Source organism: Prionailurus viverrinus, chromosome B3 (assembly GCF_022837055.1).
Source record: "Prionailurus viverrinus isolate Anna chromosome B3, UM_Priviv_1.0, whole genome shotgun sequence".
NCBI classification, from domain to species: Eukaryota; Metazoa; Chordata; class Mammalia; order Carnivora; family Felidae; genus Prionailurus; species Prionailurus viverrinus.
In genome coordinates, this window is record NC_062566.1 from 61572334 (window position 1) to 61586584 (window position 14251).

The following is a 14251-nucleotide window of genomic DNA, read 5'->3' on the forward strand; positions in this document are numbered from 1 at the left end:
TATGTGTCAGAGTCCCAGATCATGGAACAGAATAGAGTGGGATAGGGTTAAGCAACACAGAGAGGGAATGTTTCACCTCACAGCCATGCTCTTGGAAGAGGGATCTATTGCCAACGTGTGGGAAAGAAAGAAAAAACAAGGAGAGAATTAAAGGTGGGAGACCACTGCTCTCCTGGTTCTGAAATAGCTCCGTATGCCAAGGACTAGATCCGTGCCAGGTCCAGATGAGCAGGCTTAAGGTTCGCTAGCCTTTCAATCAGGAAAGACAGAATATTGAGGCAGGTGAGTAGGATACAGGATACAAACTGTGTATCAAAGCAGCACTTCATAGATACATGCCTAAATGGCTCTGAAACAAAGCATGGAAGAATGTCAAACTCTTCAGTGATATGTGGCTGTGGATGTAGACGCTACCAGTATGAATAAATATCAAGATGCTGGGTAAGAGAGGGAAGGAAGAAACAAGTTAGAAGCTTTAGGGTTTAAACCAAGGATGACTTTCAAAACATAGGCACACCTTCCAATTCTGGAGAAGAGGGAAAACGGAGGCAAGAAAGAAATAAGGAACAAGCAATCCTCTTCATCTAACACAAGGGGAGAGAATGAGCAAAAACAGAGAGGAAAATGGGAGTGCCCTCAAGAAGTTGTGTGTGGGAGGCCTCTATCTTCTCAGAGGCAGAGGCAGAAGCAGAGGAGGCCTGCTTCTCAGAGAAGCAGGGAGAGAGGTCTTGGGCTGAGAAGAAGGATGGTGGTAATGTTACAGTAATAGTTTGGGGGTGAAGTGAATAAAAGTTTGTGCTAAGAAAGGTTAAATGTATTAATGAGGAGGGATACAGCAACATGTGTCTGCTCCTTAACACCAAAGTCCTAACCATTAAATTCTGTGGTCGGGTGATAGCTTTTTCTCCAAATATTTGCCTCAAAGCCTCACAATTTTTTATTCTGTTCTGAAAGTATGGACTTCTAAATGATGGAATCACATGATTAGCAAGAATTGACTACTTATAAATGAAATGATACTAGGTGCTGGAATATTAACAACAAGTATAATTAATCTCAAATGAAAGAAACAATTATTAAACAACATGATTGTTAAAGGGTGGGGCAAATATATATTAAGATACCTAATGTTGATATGCCAGGAGCAGAACATGGAATCTCCACTTAACATGTCTTGTGACAGTCTACCAGTTAGAAATAACATAGATGCCTATGTGAAGGTCAACTTTAAAATCAGAAAGTACAGAAAGACTATATATATAGTCTTTTAAGTTTTAAAGCTGGTCATGTAATATATATATATATATATATATATATATATGTATATACGCACATATGTATGTCTTTGGTAATTTTAGTGATTTAGGAAATTAATCTCAAATAAAAATGATTTAAAATGCTTAAAAAGTATGTTGTAAGTATATACTGAGACAAGCATATTTAAAATAATTGATATGATAGAATCATAACATAGAAATCCTTACTTAAAATGTCAGATAGTCTACCAATTAGAAATAATATGTGTATTACTATGCAAAGATCAACGTTAAATTTTAAAAGTACTGTAAAACTATGTATCTTTGGTAATTTTAGTGATTAATGCTTTAATTAAGAGATGAGGTACATGCAGACATATGCAATAAACTGACATAATTCATCATATTACAAAGAATAACATGATGAATGCATATGTATATTGTGAATTACACAACGCACATGCAAATCATATACTCATTATCACGCAGAGGCATTATTTTTCCTATGTTCAAAATGCAACAAATCTTCAAGTACTACTCAATCTACTGTATGACTATTTAGGAACAAAGTAGTTCACTATATCTTTTGTAGAATAATAATTTAAACTGAGAAACTCAAGTTAATGGAAACACAGAGCAGACATTTTTAGTGGCTACATCTTTGTGAGTTAAACTGGAAACCAGTCTCTGTACTATTCATCCATTGTTCCACAGTGTCGTTTTAAATAGAAGTCTAGGCACTAGAGATTTTAATAAGGTCCTTAAATAATCTGCCAAATTAATCTTTTTTTTTTTTTTTTTTTTTTTTAATGTTGAACGATGAATAGCAATGACTAGTTGAAAAAAATAACAACACTGGTCCGGAAACTGTTTCTCAATGAAAGAATAATTACTTGAACACACAACTCTTCTAAGACTGATTTGTCTTTGAATGAGGTGTCCCGAAATGAAGACAATTTGAACATGAATACATTTGGTGCTTAGAAGTAGCCAGGAAATACTGATGTGTGCAGGCTTAGTAAGAGCAGACTGGTTCCCAAATCCTTAACAGGGGCAAATCGGCTGAAGCTCAGCTCCAAAAGGACAGGCTGGGGTTATTTATAGACAGCTACTTATCACATAGTCAGGTTAACCTTCTCGAGTTCAATGCAACTTGGAGACATGTTGTTAATTAGGCTTTTTGACTGAACTCAATGGGAAACAATTATGCTTTTTTGTTTTGTTTTAACACGCAAGCTAAAGGGAAGGAACCAAGTGCCCCTGGAATTCTTACATACTGACTACAGAGGATCGGTGTTGTACTAACGGGGAGCAACGCATAGATGAACATGTTAATCAAGATAAACAGGGCAAAAATCAATTTTTCTGATCATTTTGAACTTTAATGCAGGTAAAAGGATTTCTGTTAGTAGCAGGAAGACTACTAGAGGTTTCTAACTTACGGATGAGATTGAGTCAAGCATGTATGAATCAGACAGAGACAGTCTTTTAAAATTATCATACACTTCAATATGCACTATAATTCTCACTCTTAAATCAAACCTAAAGAAAAATATTTATAGGATCCACCATTGTGTGAAACAAATATAATAGCTTCATGGATGACTTTTTCTCATCTGGGATAAGAAGATAATACCCTTATTAATATATTAACATTATGAAATTTTACAACATTTTAAAGATTTCTTTAAAGTGAAAAGTCTATTTTACTTTTTAATTAAATCTATTTCCCAGAAAGGTCTTTAAGGCTCTACAAAGTACCTTGCATTTTCTTAATGCTGACAGTTCTTGAAACCACGCTTGAATGCTTTCTTTATCCTTTGGTGAACAATTGAAAGATCATATGCAAAAGACTGTGCTTTCTCTTTTTCTTGCCCTGTAATTAAGGCATTTTAATACATTTCCTCATAGTTGTTACAAGAGCAAACTATTAAGATTCATAGATTGAGACAATTTTGACTCCTATGATTATATAAACACATACGATATGAATTTTTCCTAATCAGGGATTTGAAAAAATAACAACAAAACTCCTTCAAATAAAATGAATAATCTCTGGAAGGTTCAATTGAATCGGGACTTCCTAGGTTGCCTTAATAAATGTAAATGATCTATAGAAATAGAAAAACACGTTTGGCTAACTATCCCTAGTACAAACAGGGTAAATGATAAATTCATACTAAGAACAGATTTTCTCCAACTCAATGTATATTTTAAGAGTTTGAGATCTTCAAGGCTTCTTTTGTTGTTGTTGTTTAAAAATAAAAATACTGCATACAAGTCTAAAGATAACCAAGTAAAAACAGACTTTTAAAATCATAGAAAAATTAAGATTTTAACTTAAATGTACACATATTCTTTTTTCTGAACAAAGGTGAATCTAGAAAGACGTACACTTAGTTTGATATTCCTTAAGTTGGGAAGCTATATTTGCAACTCAAGAAAAATGCTTTTGTAAATAGTGCTAAAAAACAAAGCTTAAAATATAAGACTTACACATGCTTTTAAATTCGTTTGTCAGGAGGAATACAGAACTGAAATTATATATTTACAATCTTTTTTAAACAAACAAAAAGGGTTTGCAATGCCATTTAGAGCTATATACTTTTCAGAGCACAAAGAAGTATGCTAATAGGTTTGTGTCATATTTTGAATAAATGTATAGAATTTCTTAGCCCTTTACTATATTGGAAGATACCAGGTTTGCTAATGGGTTAAAATATTATAATTGGATTTGATCTTAGCCACTGAGATGAAGTTGTTTGTTTTTGTTTTTTGGATAAACTTTGGAAATTGTTTTTAAAATTTTTCAGATTATACCTTATGGTCTTAAAATTAAGACTGGCAGAAAGAAAACATTAGATAATGTAACATGTTATAATTTTATAACACTTTTGGACAAGATTGATCTAACAATCTCCCTGACTTTTTAGGTTTTTATTGTAAAAATTCTGAAATGTATAAAAAAAAGAGAACTTCCTCACTAAAAAGTCATCTTGCAGATCTTATATTCCCCTTTTAAATTCTCTGTCAACTTATGTATTTATTTGGCTGAAATTTAAAAGAAATCCCAGCCCCCTAAGTTGCTCCACACCTGCATGTTCTCTTCTGGAACTCTTTGGAAAACAAACAAACAACAAAATGGACAATTTCTGATGTAACCACAATGGCTCTGTCATGTGTGACAAAATTAACAGTCATTTCTTGGTGTTAAGAATTCAAACCAATCCATATTCAACTTTCAATGACTGTCTAAAAATTTTTTTTTAAATAATCCATTGATGGTATCGAGATACAACAAAGTCGACTGTGTTTGGTTATGACATCTCAAGTTTCTCCTTCCTAGGACAGCTTCCCCTTTCCCCATTTATTTTCATGACTTGGACTTGTTGAAGAAACTGCCTCTGACTTCTTTTTAAATTAAACCTGGGATGTCCCTGCTGAAGAAAGTACAAATCACAGCTGAGAAAGTGAAACCTGTCAAAATTTTCAAATGAATTTTTTGGCTATAGAGAGGCAAAAGGTGGGCGGGAGCCCTGAGACATTTAGGGTTATTTAATGATCTGAATAATTTTGAAAAAGCCATTAAACAATTCTACCCCTCACACTGAAAAGTCTGAAACTGATCCTGCATAAAATGGGTGTTTTATAACATTACTTTGATATATTGGCAGTTTCTACAATAGTTTTTATTTAACAGTGTTAACATATTTATGCATAAACTAAACGACATCAAAATCAAATAAATGTCTAGCAATTCCAACTTTATAAATACTTTTCTTAGAATGTATGAAGAAAAAAAATTTTTAAATCAATCTGAGAAATACAAGCTGGCATGCCTCTTAACTTTTATTTTTAGCCCCCACCTCTCTCCCCCCCCAACCCCTCTTTTTTTTAAAGGATCATTTAACCAGATAGGCAGGTTTTCATTAAATTTAATTTGTGTAGAGCTTAAATATTAAGTTGAGTTACTAGGACGGTAAACCAATTGATGGCTCTGTCTTTTAAAATCTAATGCTGTACTTTTTAAGGAGAGAGATATAGAAAATTTAGAGGATTATAAAATGCAAATAAAAATTACAAGTGTTAGGAAAGAGAAAGATGAGACTTTCATGTACCTCCACGGTATTCGTGCTAAACAAAAATGTAAACTGACATATAGAAGATCTACTTAGTCTTTCCTTGCAACAGCTTTAGCTAATAAAACTTCAAAAAGATCAGTGATGTACAGTTTTTGAAAATCCAAAATATGAATGACTTTAAATGGAACCAGATGAAGTGAACGACAGTAAAGTGATCGCAGATAAAATTACCAAACTCCCATGGAATAAATTCAAAAGGAAAAGGATGAAGGGCAATTAAGTACCTATTTTGACAATTCTTAGTGGTCAAGTTTTTAAAAGTATGACACAGGAACCTTAACCTATCTATATATGAGTGATAAATGAGGCATTTTGTGTCATTACATTCCCATAAATCACTTTCTTTAACTGCTGACGGCTTTTATCAGATCTAACCTTTTCAAGCTTCTATTAGAGTGCTAACATTTTCAACTTTGACACATGTGCAGTTTACAAATTCTGCAGCTGATTAACTCTGGACAGAAGCTCACTGGCATCATTGTCTTCAAGTTGGGTGAAAGCCTTAGGGTCTCAAAAACTCAGACACTTACATTACAGTACAAAAATCTCAATTAGACTGAGGGGCTGGGCTCCTAGAGTCGCTAAGCGATTGTTTTCTGTTGGGAAACAAACACCAGTAAGACTTCATTTTTTATGAAACAGATGACCTAGTAAATACTAAGAATTAAAAAAAAAAAAAAAAAAGTATTCAGAAAATCCCTGGATGGTGAGGGTTAATTTCTAATCAAGGACACTGTTTTACCTTAATCAAAAATCAAAAAATATTTTTCAAAAAATAATTGCTATGCTTCAGTTCTGACCTGGTCAAAACAAAGAAAACCCAAGATTAATACATTCATGGGGTGAGGAGTATGACCACAAATAAAACATAATTTAAGTGAGGCTGTTATAATGATGAAACCATTGCAAAGTGAATGTTGTGGAGGGATAAATGAATCAAACTAAAATATACAATTTTACTCTCTTGCAAATATCAACATTCTATGTTAACGTTTGTTTTGGATAATTCAACAGATCAAGATCAATTCATTTGAAAAAGAAAAAATGAAAACTTCCCTTATTCTTCCTACCTTTAAGACAGTTGTGTTGAAATTATACAGACAAAGCATGTAAAAAAGCTAATGCAATTTCTGTGCCAGCTACTGGTAAAACACCAAATCTCCATAGGATGTATTTTATGCATAAGTTGGAATGAACTACTTATTGCCAACGTGAAACATTCTAAACATGTATCACAAGATGAAACTTTAAAATAATCAAAATATTTGCCTGTTATTAATGGAGAAATAAATAAGGCAAATATGTGTAAGGTGACATCTTTATTTACAACACAGAGAAGGTCGAGGCTTGACAATATTTTTAATTTTAATGGTCCTAATTTCTCAGTAGAAGAGTCAAATACAACAGTCGAACTTGACAGTCCGAGGATTTTGATGATTAACACAAGATTGTGCGAGTAGATAGCATGTGTACATCAAAGTAATTACATAAATAGCACACACATAAACACATCTGAGTAGATGTGAGGTTGTTAAGAAAGAGATCATAGAAACGTCTTTAGAAAATATAATTGACACGGACCTTGAAATAAAGCTGACATTGAAAAAAAAAAAAAATGCTGTCTTTGGCAATAATAGCCCGACAGAACAAATCCTGATACTGGTTGTTTGACCACCAGAAGCTTGCTACTTCAAATAGTATTAGTTTTGATAAGAACTACCGGCCATCAAGCCTAAATAATAAAACCTACAGAGACAGACTAATGGCACTAAAGTAAAAACGTTCACAGGCAGCCTCCCTGCGGCAGATTGCCTCTTGTTGATAAATGACAAATCTTAGAAAAATAGTGGGGGAAGGATAACTTTTCTAGCATCCAAACCCACATAGTCTCATAATGTCACCATCTAAGGCCTATCCATGACAAATTAAAAACTTCTTTATTTCACTAATAATGTCACTCATCACAGGAGCTGGGCAGTTACACTTTGACAATTCAGATGTAAATCCTGGGTTGCCTATGAGTATTCATGACAAAGGCATATTTATCATTTAAAACAAAAGGACATGACTTCTTGGTGTTCATATCAAAGACCAGTGATGGATGAGGCCATGCTAATCAAAAGACAGACTAGAAAGAACACAGATGTTTGCTACTTTGATTAAGAAAAGCCTATTCCCTCCCTTAAAACTTCCCCAATATGTCCATTTCAAATGGTTTTAAATATATAATTTTAAATAGATATCTAAGAGTTTAAAATTTCCAGCTGTAGCTTCTACAGTAAGTTTTTTTTTTCCCAGCCTCAAATTACAGAAGCAAAAAAAGATCAAACTACCAAAGAGTAATATAGTAACTCCTCAGATGTAACCCGAAGAGGGAGTTCCACAATTGGTATTATCCTTCTCAATTATTATTTTCAATCGGGGAAATGAAGAGAAAGAAAGTCTATCATCCCAAACTTTTATAAATAGCACAACTGTGAGTTGGAATCAATGTAAGGCCAGCAAGGGTTAGGACACTTTTGCCATATTTGTTTCTGACTAGTATGTCTTTGTTGTTTCAAATGCTCTTCAAGTTAAAAAGCATTTAAAAATAGCTGCTGTCCATATTTTATTAAGGTTTACTTGAAACCTTAAACAATTAATTCTAGTGATTTTAGCCTTTATCACCATTTTGGATGAGGCAGCCCAAAAATAAGTGTGTCGTTAAGGAAAAAAAAAAAAAAAAGATATTTAGGGCTGGGGCTATTGACAGCACTTCTTCCCATTCCACTGATGAAGAGCTATCATCAGGATTGGCTAATAGAAATCCAATTTACAAGGCCCTGCTCATTTGAGTGCCTTTCGAGATGCACAGGATTGGTAACCCTTCAGACCTGCAAACAAATGTCTGTTCTTCCAGGGCAGAACTATTTTACTGTGGTTCCTGGGAAGTCATCACTGCTAGGTCACCTTGAAGATGTGGATGACAGGGGTAGGGGTGGCGAGAGCCTACCTGGTAACCGATCTGTGTCCTGCCGATTTTCCTTGCTGTTTTCCAATCCCAGTGAAGCACACTTGTTGTTGATAAGCTTTTATGAGAGTGGTATATGACAAAAAAACACAACACAACACAATACAAAGCCATCTAAGGGGGAGGAACGACTCAAGCGTGAAGAGAATACTTGGATAGTCTGGTGCTACCAGGTGAAATGCTAGGCAGGCAGAAGTTTCCCCTTCTGGTAGGATCATCTTCCTCTCACAGCGATGGGCACATCAAAAGCACATGGTCACTCGGTGTACCTACATCACCTATGCTTCTTGTCTGGAAATTCTGTGCCACATTAAATGTGCCACTGGCGTTAGGCCAGCTGGGGCATTCATTCCATTTTACACAACTGAGTTACATCCATATGTTTACCAGGGCTGACTTTTCACCAGCTATAGTAATTATTATATGTCTTACTTATAATGGGGATGGCCACCTTTTTAAGTATATACCTGCTTCTTACAGAGGGAATTAAGGGTTGACTGTTTCACAGGGCTTAACGCTCAATATATTAACAGGTATTTATGGAATAACAAAAACCTTTCACCTTTTGGCCCTTTTATGAAAAATTTACTCAATGCCTAATATATTTAATATTCAGTAGCATGTGAGAATAATTTTTATGCAACTCTGATAGTTAGAAAGATAGATAACTCAATTATTAGATCATCTATCAAAATATTCAGATGTATAAGAGGCTACTAAAAAGATTGATGACTGAGAAAGTCCACTGATTCTCTAGCCATCATATTCATGCATTTGGCCAGACAACATTTTTCGCTGCCTTCACAAGCAAGCTTCATTACCCATCACTCCACTGAAAAGAGTTTATTATGAGGCTGCCATCTTGGCAAGACTATTATTTAGATGATAAATGCTGAGGGGGGAAAAAAGTGTGTCTACTTTTTTTTTTTTTTTTTAAGAAAAAAGATGAGGTTTTCTGACAGATAAAACAAACAGCATCTACATTTCTAATTAACTTAAATTTGGCAGATACAAATATAGGTCAGTTAAAGCTATGATGTTATCTTCTGTCTGAATTTTACCCTTAATTTGTAAAATGTAAATTAACTAATTAGAAGAAAAACAGCATGATTAGTGACAAAATGCTTCAGCTGGGTCTTTGCTTCCTGACATTTATGATCAACTATAATGAATTATTGCTTTTTAAAATAATTGATAAAATATTTTTTTTTTCCTCACCACAATGAAAAAAAATTTACTAAGAATTTATAAAAGAGGTCCAGGAGCTTGGAAAAACAACAGAACTTTGTGGTACTTTCTGAGGAAAAGATGCATACAGAATGCCATAATATTAGAAATAACTGGGTTAATTTATTCCTGCGTACGTACCTAGGGGTGAATTAGTAGGAAAGAAGTGTGTAGACGTTAAGTCACTAATAAACCCGGTAAAAAGACTGTCAAAACTTAACCCTTTCCCTATCATTTCAAATGGATTTGCTGTGTCCTCAAGCAATTAGTGAGAGTAGTGTGTGTGTGTGTGTGTGTGTGTGTGTGTGTGTGTGTGTGCATGCGTGCACATGGGTGTGCATGTACCTGCATGCTGGATTGGGGGGTTCAAATGTTACATGGAGAATAGTTAGAAAAGAGAAAAGGATTTGGCGACTTGAGTTTCAGCAGGAAAACCTGTCACTGTTAACCAGAATTAATCCATGTAATAGTTAAGGAGAAGGAGGTTTTCAACTATTCCTATGTAGATGAAGACTCCACAGGGAGAAGTACATCTGCAATGTCAGATACAGGTGTCAGTGAAAACTTACATAAAATCCTGGGAGGTAAGGTCTGTGGAGGTGGCCAAGCTTTGGAGTATGGAGTGTGTGTGACCAGGCCCTGGGCAGGCAGAGTAGGATCTGGGCTGTCAGTTCTCATAGCACACAAACTTAGAGGTCTAATCTGAGTAAGGAATACCAGGAAATTGGAGCTGAAGCCTGTGGAATCCTAGAAAGGAGCTAAAAGTGCTTTGTCATTACTGGGAATTGGTTTCCAGTGACATGACAACATTCGAAATGGCAGAGAAAATAGAGAAATAATTCAAACAAAGATGTATGATGATGCTCAGAGTGCTACTGGAGAGACAGGTATGATGCAAACTAGGTGGATAAACAACGAAGTACTTCAAAATTCAGTCCTGATTTTAGGTTATGGACCTAAAGATATGGACCTCAGACAGAAGTATCTTAATTTTCAGTTAGCAGACAGTCATCACATTTGGAAACAATTTGACTAAAATACTGGGATAGTTCTTTTCATCCGATATTATGGCAAATACACAAAACCTTCCACAATTTGCAGAGTGCGGTTTAAATGCCAGGAGGATATTATTATACTTGTTTTATATTTACTAGTTGTGGAGACAGCAAGAAAACCTTTCCGGATAGCCACTCCCGATGAAAAGTAGTTAGCTTATTACTCTTGTATTTTAGAAATTCATTAATGGTAAACAGTTTTTCTTTCCATCCTCATCCCCATACCACCATCATGCTGCATTAAGAAATAATATGGGTAAGTAGTCAAAGCTCCACTTCACAGTATATAAACCTAACACGGAGCATATTTATACATCACAGAAAATTCTCTCGACAGCTCTCTGGCCTCCACCTAACTGCAACCTCTTGACACATGATATTACCTATGAGGCGACTACTTCAAAAGCTACCTGAGATTCACCTCCACGTACATTCATTTTGCACTTGGGAGGGAGTCCTCAAACATTCAAACTCCAATCAATGGTTTCTATCACATAGATAAAGACAGACTGTAAAACATTTACAGCATAGAGACCTCCTCATTGGTTTGGTGTGTTTCAAGCATGAACAATCTCCGTTCACGTTTATCATTTTGAAAAACGCATTTAATTTCTTTGAATTAAAGGCATTAATAGCTCCAACTAAGATGTTTGGCTTGATGGTAACGGGAGAAAAGCGACTAGAGAAATTTGAAAAGCAATCATTTATATACATTTCAATATTGAAATACTTCTGTACTGAAGGCAGCATTTCACGTTCATCTGTGGGGGAGGAGAGGGGCAGCGAGAGAAGGCAGTGAGTGTCAGGTACCCTGACCAAACCTGGGTCCTTGGTACTGCAGGAAGGTCAGATCTTTTCAGCATTGTCTCGGTGTGTCAAAATATCTCAACAAACATCACACCACAGGAAGAAGAATGAGCTCTCAGTTCTTTATACCAACAGAGCTCTGGACGTAGGGTATGCATGAATGGTTTTCCCAGCTGTTTGACAAATGCAGCTCCCAAGGTTTCTTTCAAGTGTGATCGTTAAAAGCCCTAGGTTTTTACATTTTTGCACACAACTTTCTTAACCCATATGACTCGTGATGGAAACTGATGTCAGGTTAACTATCAATACTCCAAATAATCAGATTCGAGGCAACTAAAGTTACCATATAAATGGTTAAATGCAAGAGATGAAGGTTGGGAGTCCATAAATTTAGAAACAATTTTATTCACTAGAAGAGTGATAACTTACTGTGCATCAATTCTCTAAGCTTTATTATGGATGTCATTATATCACAGTTGTCTTCTTTCTTTACCTGCCCAGGCATTTCTCTACACTCCTCCGTGAAAACCCACTGTGGCTATTTACTGTGGGTGATCCCCAAATCCTATCTATCTCCAATCCATCACTTGAATCAATCCACAACCCAGTTGCCTCGGGACATCTCTGAACATCACAACTGAAGTTATTGCTAACCTGGATTATTTTCCACTCTCAATTCTTTAACAGCATCGTTATTCTCCACGCCACCAATATCAAAGCCTCAAAGTTATCTTTGTAGCATACCTCCCAATACAACATTCAGTTACTTGCCGAATTCTGTAAATTCTGTCTTTATCATCTCTGTAAGTCTGCATAGTCTCCTTCCATTCACACCCACTGTTATAATTTGGGAATTAATGGATTATTTCAATAGGGACGACTGTGTTAGCAATTGTGTTTCCACCCCCGACTGCTTGTTTCTGTCTACTCTAAGCAATGCTACCTAGAGCATCCATCCTAAAGTTACATCCTTTATCACGCTACACTTCTATTAAAAAAACCTCCCCTGGTTTTCCAGCTTTGTGACCTGTGTGCACCTAAACTCTCTGCCTCCCTTTCCTCTTATGAAATGGAGATAAAATACTATTATCTTCCTCATAGGATTGTTATGCAGATTAAAGTGGATAATACACGCAAGTGCTTAAGCCAGTGCCTCGAACATAGATGGTGCTCAGTGTTAGCTATCTTTGTGATCCCGGTACATGTTTTGTTTCCCTATTAGATTAAATTAAACTCCTTGAAGGCAAGGTGAGGTTTTGTTTATCTTTGTGTGCTCTGAATGTATGAAATGTTGTCTCTTTATAAAGGAACTCAATACATATCTACTGAACTTTGTCATATATCTATGCTACTACTGATGGACCATTTTGCCAGAATGTTGCATTAGGAATATTTAGTGGTAAAAATATTCACTTTACATTAAAATAATGAGAGACAGCTGGAACTGATCGAAATTTTGGTCCAGTGCCAAGTCAGTATGGTTTTACACACCTGGCCTATGCACATAACCAACAACTTCATTTTCGCCAGCTTCGTAATCAATATAGAGTGCTATGAAAGTATTAGTGCTGAAGCTATCTGGGATGACAATGATAGACTCATATCTACATAAGCTGATGAGCTTTATGAATTAAAAAAACCTCTTTTTGCTAAATAAAGAAATTTTGCATTAATGTTGAATTTATGATCACTTGGAATGAGCTATGAGGGATGCTATACGACTAAATTTAAAATGTGTAGGTGGTGGTGGTTAGCAAAGCTGCTAGAGATAAAAGGGAAGAAAATGGCAAAGAGGAATATATAAGAACTACAAAGGGGTTAACAAGATTGTTAACTTGTTGGCAGAATCCCTGTGAGAAAATAAGGGTGAACAAAATGGTAAATATCTCGATGTTAGTGATTCAGGTAGGAAAGGGAGCAAAACAAGAGAATGGAATTCATAAATCATAAGTAGGCTAAGAATGTAAAGGAGAAAGCAAGAACACATAAGAGAATCTAAATTGCTTGTGTTAAATGGAATAAATGGATAAATGGAATTCATACTAGGAGTTTAGTTTTTACGAGAATACGACTTCCAGGGTCACTTAGAAATGAGAAGGAAAGGATGTTTACCATTGCTATTATGTATCCACATATGACTGTGTTTTATGAGAAGAGTATGAGACATGCAAATTATATTCATGGCTCATTTTCCATATTCCACGTGTGGGCGACGAGAATGAGCAAGGGCAAACTAGGGCAACACAGCCTCATCACCTATAAGTCACCCATCCCAGGAGATTCTTGAATGATACCAAATTGCAAAAAGCTCAGAAATGGGAACCTGTATCTCTTCAATGCAGAGGGAGAGAAGAGCAAGAGAAAAGGCATAACTTCTGTGAACAGGGCTCTACCTCAGCAAAAGACGGCCAGCTCTATGTCTATACAAATGGCAGCAGAAGCCCTTGGTAAGTACTATTGGAAGACAATTGAAGAAAGGTGCCTTCTAAAAACCATACACTTATTATCCGATCTTTGGCGTTGACCATACTAATGCCTTTCCCTTTGTTGGGCAAAAAGCAGTGACTGAAAATTCCATTTCAACTCTAAGGATCCTGGGAGAGAGAGACCTAGAAGTCTGTTTGAGAGAGAGAGAGAGAGAGAGAGAGAGAGAGAGAGCAAAAGAAAAACCTGAAGGTGTGCACAATCCTCTCCCATAAATTATTCTATTCATAGTTGATGCTTAAGAAAATGTTTATGACAAAAATGAAATCT

At 35.6% G+C, this 14251-nt stretch overlaps 1 protein-coding gene across 10 annotated transcripts in view; it reads right to left on the bottom strand.

Moving 5' to 3' along the window:
* CDIN1 (CDAN1 interacting nuclease 1) overlaps nucleotides 1-14251 on the bottom strand; it is a 267942-nt gene that overhangs the window by 126553 nt on the left and 127138 nt on the right. The window contains exon 11 of one of the 10 annotated variants that reach the window (XM_047863428.1): nucleotides 2997-3132. The exons of the other annotated variants lie outside the window; for them this stretch is intronic. Coding sequence (XP_047719384.1) covers nucleotides 3096-3132 — 37 coding nt within the window. The 3' untranslated portion in view covers nucleotides 2997-3095. Of the gene's footprint in view, nucleotides 1-2996; nucleotides 3133-14251 lie in introns of those variants that run through there. 10 annotated transcript variants of the gene reach the window in all.